We start from the raw sequence: 16,294 nt of genomic DNA on the forward strand, positions 1-16,294 counted from the left end.
TTTGGTTGGTAGGCAAGGAAAAATAGAAGTCAACTCAGTTGTTTGGAGAAGTTAGTTTAGCAACATGTACTATAAGCTTGCTTGAAGATAGAAGTACACGTTCAAATACATCAAAACCAAGTGGTGAAAAACTTCAGATAAATATTACACTACTTCAAAGTTGCACATTAAATGCGAAGCAAGTTTCTTTTTAACACAGTTACACACAACAGGTACATCTACAATCACATGTACACAGGTACACAAAAGTGTGTATACACACAAATATGCACACATACAACTAGTGCTCACACACAGACACTCAAACACTCACACTCATCTGTGATATGATGAGGTTTGCCAGTGATGGTACAGCAAGCCAAGATTTGTGTGCCACCACGGAACAAAGCTCTAAGCAAGCTTCAAGACCTTTGTACCTATTCTCTGTGGTCACCACCTTGTTAGTGTCATGTACTCAAAGGTCTAGGCTCCTAACATCTTAATTCAGTTTCAATCAGAGGCAAGCAAAAATGGGGGTGGGGGAAGGAGAGCTTGCTCTGATTGTTTTTTTTTTTTTTTTTTTTTTTTTTTTTTTTTTTTTTTTTAAATTTGGTACATCTTACATTGGCTCAATATCCCGAAGGAAACAAAGCCTTATAAGAGGTTCCTTTTGGCTTAAGTTTTCATCAAACTATTAATTGATAAGTAAACACTAATTTATTGAATATGGGAAACTGATCTCTTTATAGTAGCCCTGGACATAGGAGGGAGAGTGTGCGTTGGGGAGAGGGCCGGAAAAAGGAGAAGAATAGAGGTTGAAAGTGGAGAGAGGGCTGGAGAAGCAGAGAGGGGCCGTGGGAAGAGACTTTTGAAGAGCCTTGCTTCTCTTAGGAGGTAAATGTAGGTTTCACAATAAATTAAAAATAATAGGTTTGAAAATACTCAATTGATTTGCAGGCAGAAGGTCATAGTGTTGTATGTGAACAAATAGATAAGCCATTTCTCAGTTCTGCCTTTAAAATGTTGGAAATGCTCAATCAAGATATAAGTTTCATTGACATTTAACATGAGCAGAATGTTAGTTTTGCTAATGAGCAAAATCTGAAATAATCTGCCCTTTAGTCCTGCCTTTAAAATATTGGTAATGTCCCATCAAGATATCAGTTCAGTTGACATTTAATTCATTGATCAAGAAATGTTTTGTGTGTGTAATACTCAGAAAAAAGATTCCAGATCATACCTACCTTCCCATTGACAGCTTTTTTTCTTTATGCGCCCTAGTTTAAAGGTTTTTCAACTTCAAAATTGAATCTAAATATTTTACATCATTAAAATTGGCATTGACCGCATTTATATATATTGTAATTAACATTTTTAAGAGAGGGAAAGAGCTATCAGATGCTCATTTCTATAGTATCTGTTTCTGTTCAAAGGGAAAGATCAGGGAGAATACCAGAAAACAAAACCAGTGTTTTGCACAGTGTAAATTTGTTAATTAGAAATCACTGGATCCATAAGCAGTAGGATGAATGATCTGCATGAATAGGATCATTCAATTGCCAGAGTCCACTTGTAGGCTTGTAGGAATTTAGGTTGCTTTCTACTCAGAAGACTGAATTTTCTTTCCTGTAGGCAGATCTGGAGTAGATGAAGATAAAATTCCATAAGTACCACTTTTCTTCTAAAATGTGTTTTCGTGTCAATATAATCACTCTAGAAAAAAGATGATAAAACAAAAGTTACTTGAAGAATTAATGTGTTTTAAACCCACACCCTGGTTTAAAACAAAAGAAAAAAACACAAAACAAAATCTAACTAGAAGTTTTTGAGAGCTATATAGAGGAGACTGCCTGGGCATTGACAGAGTTAATCAACTCTGCTGGCTGCCTGTGAGGAATATCGGCTGGGCAAGGACATAAGGGCAGTTATTCCTTTGGCCCCCAGGCTGCCACTCTGACATTTCTGGTGGACAGCATCTTTACACGTGTGCACTGTTCTACTTTCTTCCAGTGGAGCCCACAAGTGAGCCAGGCATTGTGCAGAGAAACAGATTTTTTTCTTCGTCTTCTTCTTCTACATGTGTGACTATGCCTTCACCAGGTTATGTAGCACAAGTCATAGGATTTAAGTACAGCCTTGGTGATGGTCTCTAGACTCAATCATTGAATTTCTTCTAATAGAACAAAGTCATACCTGCCAAGGAGACTTGAAATTCCCATCTGTTTAATAAAAGAAAAAAGTTCCAGCATTATTCTCTTGGCTTTCTGCTTTTGAGAGGGTGCGTAATGGGGAGTGTGGCAGGAGGTGTGGATCAGATACAAAGAAGGTGCTGGACCAGAGAAGGGATAAGGATAAATGATCAGCAAATTGATTATGGGATGCCAGTATTACCTTAAGATCAGGTCACCTCAAAGTACCAAGTATTCTATTTTATTTGAGACATCCTAAAAGAATCCATGGAAAACATCTTCCAGAGTGGGCTTAAAGTACAAGATTGTGTATTAAACCAGAAATACATATTTTAAGTATTAATTTTCTCATCAAAGGTTTTACAATTTTTTTTTTTTTTTTTAGGTCTCACTATCCTGACTTCTTACCCAGGCTGAAGTGCCGTGGCATGATCATGGCTCACTGCAGCCCCACCCAAACTCCTGGGTTCAAGGGCTTTAAAAATGTAACAAATTTGCAGCTGGATAAAGCACTGAGTGGGAAAAGTACATTCCTCTCTTACTACTTGTGTCTATTCATTAAGATTCAATGCATAGGTTTGTTCCTACAGATTAAAGGGTTAAAAAAATGCCAGGCATAATGGCTCATGCCTATAATCCCAGCACTTTGGGAGGCCAAGGCAGGTGGATCCCTTGAGGCCAGGAGTTCAAGAACAGCATGGGCAACATGGTAAAATCCTGTTGTGCCACTGCACTCTAGCCTGAGTGACAGTAAAACCCTGTCTCAAAAAAAAAAATACCCTAGATTAGTAAAGATATTAAGCTTTCCTGTCAACAGTGGGTTTAGAAATTTTACATTTTATGTATCTAGTTGTACACAGGAAGAAAGGAGTCTGTGACAACCACAGTTAACTGTGAGAGTGCATATTAGTAACTGTTACTTGCTGGAAAATTAGGCCAGACCAGTATTACAGAATGTTATCAGATATCAGCTACATTTTAAAAGATATTTAAGGTTAGAAAGGTATTTCACCTAGTTTAGTTTACTATTTGGTTTTAATACAAAAATATCTTCATATGTCTATATGTAGCACATTACATGTGCTTTAAAAAGGACTTCTTGCTGTCTTATATGATACACTGGATGTCATATATACATTTCCCTCAAAACCTTCAAATTAAGCTCCATATCACTACCCTATTGGCATTATACTAAGATTAGGAACATTTGTTGTTATTGGAGTTTTCTTTCTTCTTTCCTTTTTTTAAATGACAGAGACTCTACTAAAATTTGAATCATATTGCCATTGCTTACCTAGAACACCTACACCAGCATTAAGTGAATGCTTAATAAATTAATAAAAAGTGACAAATAATTGTGTATTTTCATGTTTACTTCACAAATGTATTTGTCAATTCTTGATTAACTATTTTAGCAGAAAGGAATAATGGTATCCAAAACAGGATAATCTCGAAATAATTTAACTTGCTTTTGAAATGCATTATGGGAACTTGAGACACAGATTTGCTTTTATAATCCTGTTTTACTTAGGCCAATATTAAAATGAGCTTACATTCCCGGAGCACATTCCAAAGAACAGCGTAAGGAAGCAACTCAGAACCTCGCTGGGTGGCAAAGAAAAGCAATTCGAGATTAAAACTTAGCTGTGAAAAGTCTGCAAAATGAATATTAAAGGGCTAACAGTCATACCTTAGATTTGTCTCCCATTCATTTTTATGTGATTTCACCATCAGAAAGGTAAATGGCGATGCTTGTAATAATGTGGTCTGTTTGAGATGTATTATTCCCATTTGATACTGACAGGTTATAAACACCTTATTGTATATTCTTATTTTTCAATTAATCAAAGGTCTTTTAAACAACAAGTTAATTCCACCCCTTTTAATGGGTGGTATACTCTTCAAGCAATTTTTCTCTGTAAGATAGAAAACCTCAATGGACTCTGATGAGTCAAAATATTTCCCTGCTCCTCCTACCAAAATCCGGCATGGAAATTTGTTCTCAAAAACAAATGAAGTAAACTTTTCTGTTCTAATTTATATAATGATATAAACCTGAACGTTAATCTATAATATGCTAATAAAGCACAGATGACTTCAATATCCCTGGAAATTCATAGGGCGAGCCAAGAAGGCAATTCCTCCAGGGTACCTCAGACCTCTTTATATGAATCGTAAACATGCCTCTATTACAGTTTGAAGTCTGAAATAGCAATATTTCCTCTGCTCAGAGAAAGGTGAACCTATAGCAACATGTTGTTATTCTCTCATTCTCTTTTCCCCTTCTGAAATCTTATTATCTTAGTTATCTTTTCAACTCCAGTTTTCCTAGAGCTCAAAAATGCTTTTCAAGATTTTTTGCAAATTCCTCACTCTGTTCGTTAGACAACATGCTATACCTGCAATCAACTGGAGCTCACATAAGCAGGGGCAACTAAGTAAAGCAAAAGGAAAAAAAAAAGGAAAGGAAGCAAATAAAGATAAATTGACACATACATGCCAAAGATGAATGTATAATAATGCAATTACATTATTTAGCTTAGCATTGTCTCTGGAGTATATGTAGGTGGTTGTTTTTTTTCTCAGTAAGAATGGATGATCATACTTTTCTGTGCCCTGTGATTGCAGAGGAGGACGATTCTCTAGGACTTGATAAAATTAAGTGCTATTCCTCAAGGCTAAAAACTAGCAATTATTGCTACGAGTCTTTACAACATACCGACTATTATCTCCTTCATAGATCAGATGATAAAATACTGTTGTTTCCACAATGGCAATAGTTTTGGGACACAATACTCAAAAGAATCCGTAAGGAAAATGTGTGACACTTGTAAACCTCCATCTCCTCAAAGGTCAGCCCAATTGTTTTACACCTGCCCTTTGTTAGCAGGCCCTGGACCACTTACGCATGTGCATTCCAGTCTGGAGTATCTGGATACAAACTCTATGGAGATCGGCTACAGGATTTTCATGCTAGGTCAGCTTCTCCACTACCTCCCAACACACACATGGGCCACTTCACTCTGCTGCCTAGTTACTGCCAACTTAAAGAATGCAAGTTAATATAATTCTAATATAGGCCGTTTCCTATTTACAAAATAGACATATTCCAAGGTCATTGTTTAGTTGAAACTCAGGATAAATTATCTTATAGAAACAATATCATAAATAAATGGTGGATAGGTTCATAGCTTTGTCTAGATATGCTTATATTTAACCTATGCAGCTCCTGAACTAACAGAGAACTATTTTGACTATACCCAGTCATCATTTCTGAGGGAAGATGTATGTGCAATTTCAATTTGAGACTCTGTGTCTTCCAGCCATGGCAATAGGAATTGTGTCCCCGAAACTCAAGCAGCTGGAATAGTCAGAGGTAGGGTGACAGTAGAAGGGAAACTATGATAAGAGCTGCAGCCACAATAAGGACTTCATCATGGGGGTGGGCTGGGGGCACAGGACTCTGAGTGTGAGGACAAGGTTGGTACACTTTCAAGACTGGAGGCACAACACTTTAAAAAACAATAGTGAAAATCACATTTGCTGGTCAGCCTTTCAAGGGCACCGTGGGTACACATGTGAGCCATTTTCAGAATGAGTTTTGAGATAGAAACTTCCCTGATAGTCTAAGTTTCAAGTCTATTAGTAGGAAATTATTAATTGTAGAGAGAAAAATTATATAAATTGTCAAAACTAGCTAAAGTGACTACAATTTATAGAGAATTGGATATTCGGTAAATCCAGAAGGTCTGGCTAGCATCATACATATTGTGATCCATCCAACCGTGAAAATAGCTTTAAACACCAGCCCAGCTGGTTCTGCACCAAGTGAGAGTAGGGCAGGCAGCACAACTTTGGATCCCTATGAGGAAGGTTGCTTCTGCAATCTAAGCCCGTGTACTGGGAGTGATCAACATCTGGTGAAATAAATCATCTGTGGGCCCTGCAGGACTCCCACAGTGGCCCTCTCCTTTTCAGCCAGAAAGAGACCAGAAAAGGGGATGTTTGCCTGAATATAAGGGCATAGGTTTGACAAAGGGCACATGAAGCTAAGACCCACAGAACACAACCAATGCAACCCTAACCAGTAAGAAAGAAGTATCAGGAATCTAAGGGAAAATGGCAGTAACTTTTTCATTTTACTTAATAAGTATTTAAGTACATGTTTTCCATTCTAAAAGGAATTAATTCCTCAGCCAGAAGTTGACAGGTACCCTCTAAAGAAATGCAAACCTAAAATAGTATATACATTTACACTAGAAAAATCTCTAAATATGTTCCTCAAATGTTGAGCCTACCTTTCCAAAATAAGATTGAAATGTGAGAACTGTAGCTACATTACCAATAATCAATGCAGAATTGCTAGAGAATATACTTTAAGTTCATATGGCAAGCACACTTTTCTTGGCAATTTTATCAATAGCTTTAAAATCAGCAATCCAATGATATGGCAAAAACTCGGTGCATTGTGATGTATTTATTTCATTATTTTAAAAAGTAGTGTTTTTAATTTCTCATTTCTCAGTCAGGACCAAGCAGTGTTTTCTAGTAAATGATCCTCACTATCTAAGAGTCTGGCAGCACCTCTTAGACAAAATATACTGGAGGTTTTAATTAAGCATTTTTAAAAAGCTATTTTCCAATACTGCCAATAAAATGTCTGAGCTATTTTTACATACTCTTAAAGCCTTAAAAACAGTGCTAAATCAAAATGAACTTAATTTTAAACAGGGAATTTTATGTCCCAAGGAGACAGTTTGATTTTCAAGGCTTCTAAAATCTACTTGCCTAACTGCCAAAAGCAAGTTTACTTTTTAAACCAATGAAGAACATCTATTACTACACTGCTTATTCTTCTACCTGTCTTACTTTATCCTGTTTTGCCTACTGTGCTGGTTTAGTTAGAATATGAAATTTTATAATGAGGGAAGAAATTAAATGAAAAGACTTTTTGCTATAACTCTAAAATGTCAATGGGTTATTAGGAAGATCAAACAAATCTAACTTCAGTTAAATAAATGATCATTAATGGAAATTTACTGAATGCACCCTCAACTCCTTTCTTTCCTTTCAATGTTTCTGTGAGATCTAAATAGATACACACACTATTTGTGTTTGGGTAATAAAGATTAACCAACTCCTCCCCAGATCAGATGTAAAGATTCAATTCCAGCAAAGGTCAAATTCTTTTATTCTAAGAACCAGGGCAAACAGTTCAATGTAATAAAATTACCCAAGTCCTGGCAGATAGTCCGTAGTTATAATGCTCTGAATGAATTACTTACAACGAAATTTGCTACTATCAAATGAAAGCAAACTTGTAATTTATTCCTAATCATTACCCATGTAATACTCTGTTATCAATGGGAAAATAACAGACTAAACGCCCGATTAAAGAGAGATTCCATGTTGGGTAGAGCACTGGACTTGAAATCAGATGTATGAGTTAGATTTTCAGCTCTGCCACTTACCTGTTTGATCACAGGAAAATTCTCAACATGGGCTTCATTTCCAATACTTACCGTCCATCAGTAAAATAATGAATGTGAATGTGCTTTGCAAACTATAAGGCAATCTGCAACTGGAAAGCATTTCCTCAATCAACAATTTGTTACATTTCAACAATTTAACAATAGACCCTTTTAAATCACATAAACTATTCCTTAGGTCTCCCTATGCTGGTCAGCCACATCTATTCCCACAGGAAATTTTTTTTGTCCTTCTGAGAAGCCTGAGTTTGTTCCCAAAACAGGGGATTAGGGAGAGGAAAAGAAAATAAGAGATCTTGTTTGAATTTTTATATATGTGTGATATTCTGGTGTGCTTAATTAAAGTTCTGGTCCTTGTTTAAAGTAGGTATATTGCTGGTAGTTGAAATTTTTACCCTGAAAGCATCACTCTTAAAATACAATGAATGCAAATGAATAATGATTGTGAACAACTTTAGTTAACTTTAATTAAGTGAGGTCCTCTTTAATTGTTATAGGTCAAATACCTCATTAGTCCAAACACTGTCCAATTTTGAGGGATTGAATGTCACCTAAAATAAGTAATCCGTCAATGATAGCTGGGAAATTTCTGCTATATGGAAATCTTATTCTAATAAATTATAATAAGTAAGTTCAATATAATAAAAACAATGTGTTCCTAGTGCCTATAACTGATAGCAACAAGTTTGGCAGTAGTACACTCAAAAGAAACATAAGATTCCTTCATGGTGATAAAAGTGTCTAACACTGCAAAAATTAATTACTACAGATTTTTTTTTTTTTTGCTTTTTAATACCAAGTGCTATCATAATATTACTAATTTAGCTGACTGATTCTCTCACCCCTCCTAAAGCTGCCTTTTTATATCCTCCTATCTCGTGAATAAAAAACAGGAAATTTTTCACCTCAAGTCATTTTGAACTATGAATTCTACATTAAGTAAGGTAGAAAAAGAAGCAAATAGTCATACACACGTTAACAGTCAAGCTGAACCTGTGTGTTTAAAATGTGAAGACTTCATCTTCAATAAATGATTAAAAATTATTTCATTTATTAATAAAGTCATGTTTAAGGTTGTACTTCTGTGTCTCTTTCTAATCAGCTTGAGTAAATTCCCTTAAAGTACTTATATGCAATGTGACTGTAGGTAAATGAGATCATTTATTAATTTTGTGTTACATGAGAAAAGCTGTCTCACAGATTTATAATCTCACTTCACTTAAATGGTAATCTATAAAAAACAATGTAAAGTATTTTAAATGGAAGTAAAGACTAACTGAAAAGTGAGATTTTCAGATGGAGAATTTTAATTTAGGTTTGTGTTTCTAAATGTAATAATAACAGTAGCAACAATAACAATGGTAATAGGTGTAAAATAATTCATATACAGCACTTGCTATGTGCCAGGCACTGTTCTAAGCACTTCCTATCAATTAAAATGGCTTTTTGAAATACGTAACTTCTAATAAAGATGGTATTTTTTCCTCTGTCAAAGCATTATGTTTTTGTTTCCTAACATGATTTTTTTTGTCTTAATGTTAGATAGGAAGATAAGGAGAGATGAGAAATGGGTGAAAATTATTCTGCAGCTTTACAATTAAAAAAAAAAGGATCAGAATCATTCAGCTTGTTCTTAACACTTCACAGACAACATTCTACCACACATTTTACATTAAAATGCCAACCAAAGTCATTTCTTAAAATGGGTTGTTCCACCGCCACCACCACCTCCCCCCAACCCCCACCATTCCTTTCTTGTATTTCAGCAAATTATGTGCAGGAATCACTCTCAAGACCAATTATTTTGCAAGAAACTAAATCAGTTTAAACTGTTGAAATTTCACTTCAGTATTAATCCAATGACACTAAAAATATCTTACATATGTAAAGTGCTTTAACATTCCAAAGTGCTTCCACGTTGATTTTCTTATTTCAACCTAAGCGCCTGACTCCCTGTGAGATATAGCTTCCTTGCTGTAGTCTTTCAATAAAGCTAGGAATTTCCTCAATAAACAATGCATTTACAGAATGTTAAATCTCCAAAATAGCTACAAAGTCATAAATCAGTAATTTATGCTAAAATAATGATCATTGCATCTAGATAATCCTTGGGAAGTCAGAATTTATTTAAGAAACAATAAGATTTCACTATTTTACATCTTCACTTTAACAAAGATCAGGGTATTTGAAAGCATAGATAAACCTCTATGAAAACTGGTCCTTTTGTATTACAGGGACACAGGCAGCTATGTATCGGCTACATCAAAATTATAAATGGTGTCTTCAACAGTTAGGCTCAAACAATAGCTTGAGATCAATTTTCAGGTATATTCTACAGAATTAAATAGATCTATTCTTGAAAAGCTTATTGTGGATTAAAGTCTTGGAAATGAAATTATATATTTTAAATGTATGATTATGGTAGCAGTGGTGATCGTGTGTGTGTCCGTGTGTGTGTGTTGGGAGGGGACTCACAGTTTAAAAGAGGTCTGAATTGAATCCTTTGGCAAGCCAAAGCATCCTTTTGTTGTTTTAATGATCACTCTTTAATGTGTCCGTGCAGCAAATGTGAGTTTTTGTATGGCAAGTTTTCTATAGCAGGGAGAGAAAGGGGAGGTGGGGGGAGCTACACCTGCACTAAATAGGGAGCTTGTTAGGTGACTGTTGTGATCAGTCCCCAACTTGTTCTGCCTGATCAAGCACAGTGGGCAGAGATCCAATCACAAAAGCATTCCACAAAGCAAGCAAAGCAAAAATCTTCACTAAACTGACTACTGGAATGAAAACTGCTGGGGTCCATCCCTTCCTTCACTGGGAAAAAAGCATATTCAACTAAAGAGGGAAGGCAGTTGAGACTATGGAGACATCATCTTTTGCAATCATCTCCTGAAAATGTCTCAAGACACACTGATGACAACATTGCACAATGTTGTACACAGTAGAATTACTCTAAGTCTTGTTTCCAAGTCTGACAGTTTCTACTCTTCCTGACTTCTTCCTTTGGAAAAGCAGCCCTTTAAAAACTTCCACCATTCCAGGGTAAGCTGCCCCTGGGGTCAGGTCTTCCTCCAGCCTTATCTTGCTTTCCTTGATTTCCCATAAGATATACGAATTAAATGTTTTAACTGCTTTTTAAGCCTTTGAAATAATATTCATATCCATTATCAAGTTGTCACCACCCCCTCTTCTGGAAGGGTGGGGGGTCAAAAGAAGAAAATGAGGCACAGCAAATGTGACTTGCCTGTCATTATTAGTGACAGAGAAAAGGAACACTCAAGGTTTCTGGAATTTATCCTGTGTAAAAACAAAAAGAAAATCAACACACAAACACATTCCAGAGCCAAATACTGTCTTCTTTTAATCACTTGCTGTTTTGGATTATTTATGTTTTGTTCCTCCCAGACATTCACGTTAACAATTGAGATTTAACTTTCTTGGTAAACTACAGCAAACTAGCATAACAATGACTGCTCTTTAAAAAGTAACTTTCAAAGGAGAAAATTATGCTCCCCAAACATAAATAGTTGATTGTTCTTGCTTAATAGTCTGTGTTCTCATTAAATCCCTACACTTAAATATGGGCATTTGCAGAAAAGCAGCTATTAGTTGTTGATTTGAAAATTAGTTGGTGGAACCCAATTTATGATATCCTGCTTTACATTATCTTTAAATGATGAGGAAGGCTGTTTAAAAGTATCCTTATGCTGTATGTCTGCGGTTTAGCTACCCCTAAAAAGTAGAACCAATGTTTAAAGGATAATCAGTTCTGTCCAAAGAAATTGATTAGATAAAAACTTAAATGTTTGCAAAGATCAAAAAGGCATTGTGTGAATAATTAAAACTGAATTCTATCCTCCATGTCGAATAGCACCAATTAATGAAATAGTATCCCTAACACTGTAGACTGTAGCGCATCGATTCATTAAACAACAACCATTCACTTCAGGGAAATTAATTATAAATTTACCGACCTCTTTTGGGAGAGTCGAACTGGTTGTCAGGTCTGGCAAAATCCATTCTCACGTAAGTGTCGTCGTCGTGGTCAGAATCGTCTGTCTCCTGGGGTCTCGGCACCCGGCGACTGCGAGGTGGGGGTTCGGGAGCGGCAGCTGCAGCGGCAGCCCCGCCAGCCCGGTTCTCACCTCTGGGAAGGTTTGCAGATGGGTTGTGAGCTCCAGGGTTCGAGCCACCGGCATTGTCTTGGGCCCCCCTTAGGGCTTCGACACCAGTTGCATTAGCAACAGGTTGAAACCAGCGGACGGAGGCGGAGTCAAATCCAGCAGCTACGGCTGCTGCGCCGATGCCCGGGGCCGCGGCGAGCGTTGAGGCCGCAGCTACAACTTGGCGGACAGCTAAAGTCGGTGCTGCCGCTGAAGCAACAGCCGGGACATAGGATGGGGAAAGGTCTCTCTCGAGGCTGTCTGTTGGAAAAGCCGAGACAGCGGCTCTAGCTGCTGCAAAGAAACTTTGAGAACGGCTTTGTGGGCGTCTTCCCTCCTGCTCTTCCTCCTGCAGCAGCCTAGCAACAGGTGGTGGTTCTGAACATCGGCTGGGGGAGAGAGATATATCCATACAGCACTCAGAAAATGGGTCGACCACATAGATTCGACCTGTTTCAGCATCATAGCGAATGGCACTGTCAGCAAAAGGCAAGGCTGGTGTCACTGCTGAGTTGAAAATTACTTCAATGTAGTCACCCTCTTCCTCATTAGCATTGCTACCTGTAGCACTGAGGGGAAGAGGAGGAAGTGGCCACCTAGCACTGTCCAGCGATAGGGGGTTGGCACGTGGTATAGCTCTTAAAAGATCTGAGAAGTCACTTGCTGGATTTGGAAATGGCACTCCAAACTCAACATTCACATAATTATGAAAGGCTGGCTGTCTGGGGTCAGCAATTATACCCCACGAATCTGATAGTCCTTGAGTAGAGGGAGCTGGTGTATTGCTCTCTCTTTTAGTGAAGTCAATGTTGACATAGTCACTAGAGCTGTCAGCTTCTCTCTGCTCATGTGTGGGCTCTTGTTGTTTTGGCTTGATTTTATATTCTTGTGTAGTAAAAGAAAGTCTGTTAGGTCTCAGAGCCTTATCCTTTGGGGGCCCATCATCTGAAGGCTTTGAAAGTGATCCCCCATTTCCAGGCTTTGAGAATGATCCCTCACCTGAAGGCTTTGAAGATACATCTTTGGGGCCCCAGTTATAGGAGACTTCTTTGTCTAGGCCCCTCCCCAGGAACTTTCCAGGTAACATTGGTACATACTCACTGTGGTCACTCTGTCCCAAAGGTGAGCTCCGAAAAGGGTTTGGTAGAGAGAAGTAGGAGCTCCAACTTTTGGAGGAAGAGCCACCCTGAGGATTTCTGGGGTTTTTTGGAATTGCACCGGCTCCAGGAGCCATGAACATGTAGTCACTCTCACTGTCATTGTCCTTTGAGTCATCCCCTTTATTAGGATCCGGTGCAGGACTTGGAGCAGGTGGTGGGCTCACTCTGGGAAACATCATCATGTACCCTCTTGAATCTTCAAAAGGGGATCGAGAGTGGCGCTTTTTTGAAGCAGAGATATTTTGAGGAGCCATTGGCATATAATCACTGGAGCTGACAAGAGGGGCAGCCACCCCTGGCCTCATTGGCACGTATGGGTCATCCTCATCTTCATCAAAAGCTCTGGCTCTGTGGCGGCCACGAGCTGCACCTTCTGGGATCTCTGCATCTTTAACTTCTTTGGCTTCTTTGCGTTCTTTTGTGGCTCCTCTGTCAGCACAAAAATAAAGTCGGAATCTTCCCCCAGACTTCGCTTTTCCACCAGTTGCTCCAGCTGGTGGGGGGGGAGGAGGAGGTGGTGGAGGTGGTGGCATTTGCTTGCTTTGGGTTAATTTGCCAAAATAGGATCTTTTCTTCAGAGATTTTCCACGTTCATCATCACCATCAGATCCTTTCCCACTTCCTGCACCTTTACCCCCTCCAGAGTTCTTGCCACCACCTGCGCCATAACCATCTCCAGGTCCCTGGCTACCACCTGAGTCATGCCCACCTCCAGGTCTCTGTCCACCACCTGAACCGTTCCCACCTGCGGTGCCCTGGCCATCTCCAGAGCACTGGTTACCTCCTGAGCCCTGGCCACTTGAGCCCTGGCCACCACTAGAACCCTGGCCACCTCGGGATCCCTGTCCCTCACCTGAGCACTGGTTTCCTCCCGAGCTATGGCTACTGGAGCCTTGGCCACTTGAGCCCTGGCCACCTCCTGAGCCCCGGCCATTTCCTGACCCCCAATTGTTCATGGGCATGTAGTCGCCTCCACTTCCTTCCTGATCTTCTTTGCTCTGGGGATTGCGTTCCTCCCCAGAGTTGCCAGAGCCAGATCCAGACACTTCAGAAGACAGGCAAGCTCCATTGTTCGGGGCTCTTGCAGGGTGCGGGGGACGTGCTGGGCTGTGTGCTAAGCGGCGAAAAAAGCTGGCTGGCACTGAAATCGCTCTCCTTGACCTGCACCCTCTGGGTAGGTGCAGTCTTTCTCGCCTGGAGTCGGGCACAGGCTCGCTGGGTGTTATGAAGCGCCTGGTGAAAAGCATCTCGTCTTCCCCGTCGCCCATGGCCCTGAGGTGGCAAAACTGCTCAAAGCGGGACCTTCTGAGCCAGCCTCCCGGCTCTATCGGCAGCAAGCCCAGGTGCCTCCTAGCGGACAGCAGGGTTAACAGGTGGGCGCCGATGCTGATGCTGTAGCTGCGGCAGCGGGCTCTGTATTCGTCTGCACATAGGGCTCTCATCTTCTCCAAAAACAGCTCGTGCATGTTTTGGGCAACCACACAGTCATCGACCTGCATCCAGAGCTCTCCTGGACCGATGACGGTGGACCTGCCTACTTCCAAGAAGAAATACTGCTCCGAGTGTCCACAGCGACGGATGCTCAGGAGCTGGACAACCACGCTAGCCACTTCGGTGTTCAGCCTCACAAACACGACCTCCTCGTCGGTTAGACACAGCCGGAACACGCCGCTCAGCTCTTTTCTGTGCCCCAGCCCCCTGGGTTTGACTATTACCTGCCACACATCTTTATAGAAGCGTGGCTCCGCCGCCGCTGCCGCCGCCAGCGCGCCCGGCTCTCCGTCCGGCTGCGCGCCTAGCGTGCCGCAGCGGCGGCGCTTGCTCTCGAGGATGAGGCGGCTGAGCAGCAAGTACCAGCTTTCCTGCTCCGACTCGTTCTCGGCCACCATCGCGAAGTACTCGTCCTGGGTGAAAAGGGCAATGAGGTGTCGGTACCTTGCATCTGCTCGCTGGCTCACGGAAAAGCACTGGTATAGGGTGATCACGCGCCGCGGTGGAATGAGCGCGGGGATCGCGGCGCCAGAGGCGGCCGCCGCTGCTGCAGCCGCCGCGGCTCGGACACTGTGCCGGAACTTCCTGGCATTTTCGTAGTATTCCAGCCGAGCTGGGGCATCAGCAGTCTCGAGTTTGAGCACGAAGTAGCGCCTGTGCCCATGCTTCTGTTTCCGCAGGTAGCCGCGTTTGCAGACTTCCTCCCCGACGGGGAGGTCCTCCTCCTCGGACTCGGAGTCTGACCGGGAGCCAGTGGCCATGGAAGGCCACATGGCTCCCGGACAAGACGACCCGGTCCCAATGAGTGCGGTCGGGGTTCGCGAGGAAAGAAGCGGGGTGGTCGCCACCGCTGCTAGAGCTGCCGCTGCTGCCGCTGCTGCACCTCTCAGTCTCCTTGTCGCTTGGTCGCGAGTGAAGGAGCAGCTCGCCATGGTGATGCACGATGGTTTTAAGGTGAGCGAGGAGGAGGGGAAATTCAGGAAAGGGAGGGCTGGGGAAAGAGGCCGTCTACCCCCGTCTGCCCGCTCCAGCCCCCTCCTGCCTCGGCCCGCGCCCCCGCCCACTCCACTCGGAGCGCGCGGCAGCCGGCAAAACAACACGTGACTGCCGCCTCACGCGGCGGCCGCTGCGGATCCTGCTACCGGCGCAACGGAGGGGCGCGAGCGGCCACCAGTAGAGGTGTGCAAGGGAGGAGGCGGCGAGCCCCGGAGGCGGAGCCACCTCCAGCTGTGCTAACACCCTCCGGGTGAATCTCCAGACCTGTGAGCCAAGGGAGGACCGGAAGGAGGAGGCGGGGCTCTCTGGCCAAGCTGATTCTAACCAGGAGTCCAGGAAGGCAAGAGGGGGCGGGAGAACGCCTGGAGGGGTGCAGGAGAAAGCGGCCGACTGTCTGGGCCAGGAGAGGGCGCCACAGTCGGGGCTCCATGGGCTGGAAGAAGCGAGGTGGTGGGAGGGGGAGGAACTCAAGCATTGCTGGCGGCGCCAGGGTAGAGCTGCCAACTCCGCGGGACAGTTTGTTTGTTTATTTGGGAAGCAGGAGCCAGGTGAAACTGTTGCAAGGCTCTGATTGGTTGGGATAGAGGCCAATGGGAGGGTCCGGCAAGTAGGCAGCCCCGAATTCATTAGTTTGGCGGGAGGGAGGGGTGAGAGGGGCGAGGGGGCGTGGCTGGGGTCCCAAAGTGGCTTCGCAGTAGGCTTGTGGCGCTCTGGCGGTAAACAACCTTCCGTAAGTAGCTGTTAATGGTGGTAGTAAACTCGTGCAAATCCCAGAGCCCTGGTGACCCGGGGACAGAGTCTGGTGCCCTATTACTCCCTGTCAATCACAT

The 16,294-nt window shown here is 42.0% G+C and overlaps 1 protein-coding gene across 1 annotated transcript; it reads right to left on the bottom strand.

Moving 5' to 3' along the window:
• Positions 1-591: 591 nt before the first annotated feature.
• On the bottom strand, positions 592-15,599 carry IRS4 (insulin receptor substrate 4). Its single transcript, XM_017546483.2, has 2 exons — positions 11,629-15,599; positions 592-1,692 (listed from the first exon to the last, which is right to left on the bottom strand). The coding sequence occupies exons 1-2, from the start codon at positions 15,398-15,400 to the stop codon at positions 1,688-1,690; spliced, it is 3,777 nt and encodes a 1,258-aa protein (XP_017401972.1). The 5' UTR covers positions 15,401-15,599; the 3' UTR covers positions 592-1,687.
• Between the last annotated feature and the right edge of the window lie 695 nt (positions 15,600-16,294).

Source organism: Cebus imitator, unplaced genomic scaffold, assembly GCF_001604975.1.
Source record: "Cebus imitator isolate Cc_AM_T3 unplaced genomic scaffold, Cebus_imitator-1.0 Scaffold189, whole genome shotgun sequence".
In the NCBI taxonomy this organism is placed as follows: Eukaryota; Metazoa; Chordata; class Mammalia; order Primates; family Cebidae; genus Cebus; species Cebus imitator.

What these genes read in the sequence shown, in the direction of transcription:
- IRS4 (XM_017546483.2), bottom strand. Translation starts at nt 15,400, where the DNA reads ATGGCGAGCTGCTCCTTCACTCGCGACCAAGCGACAAGGAGACTGAGA.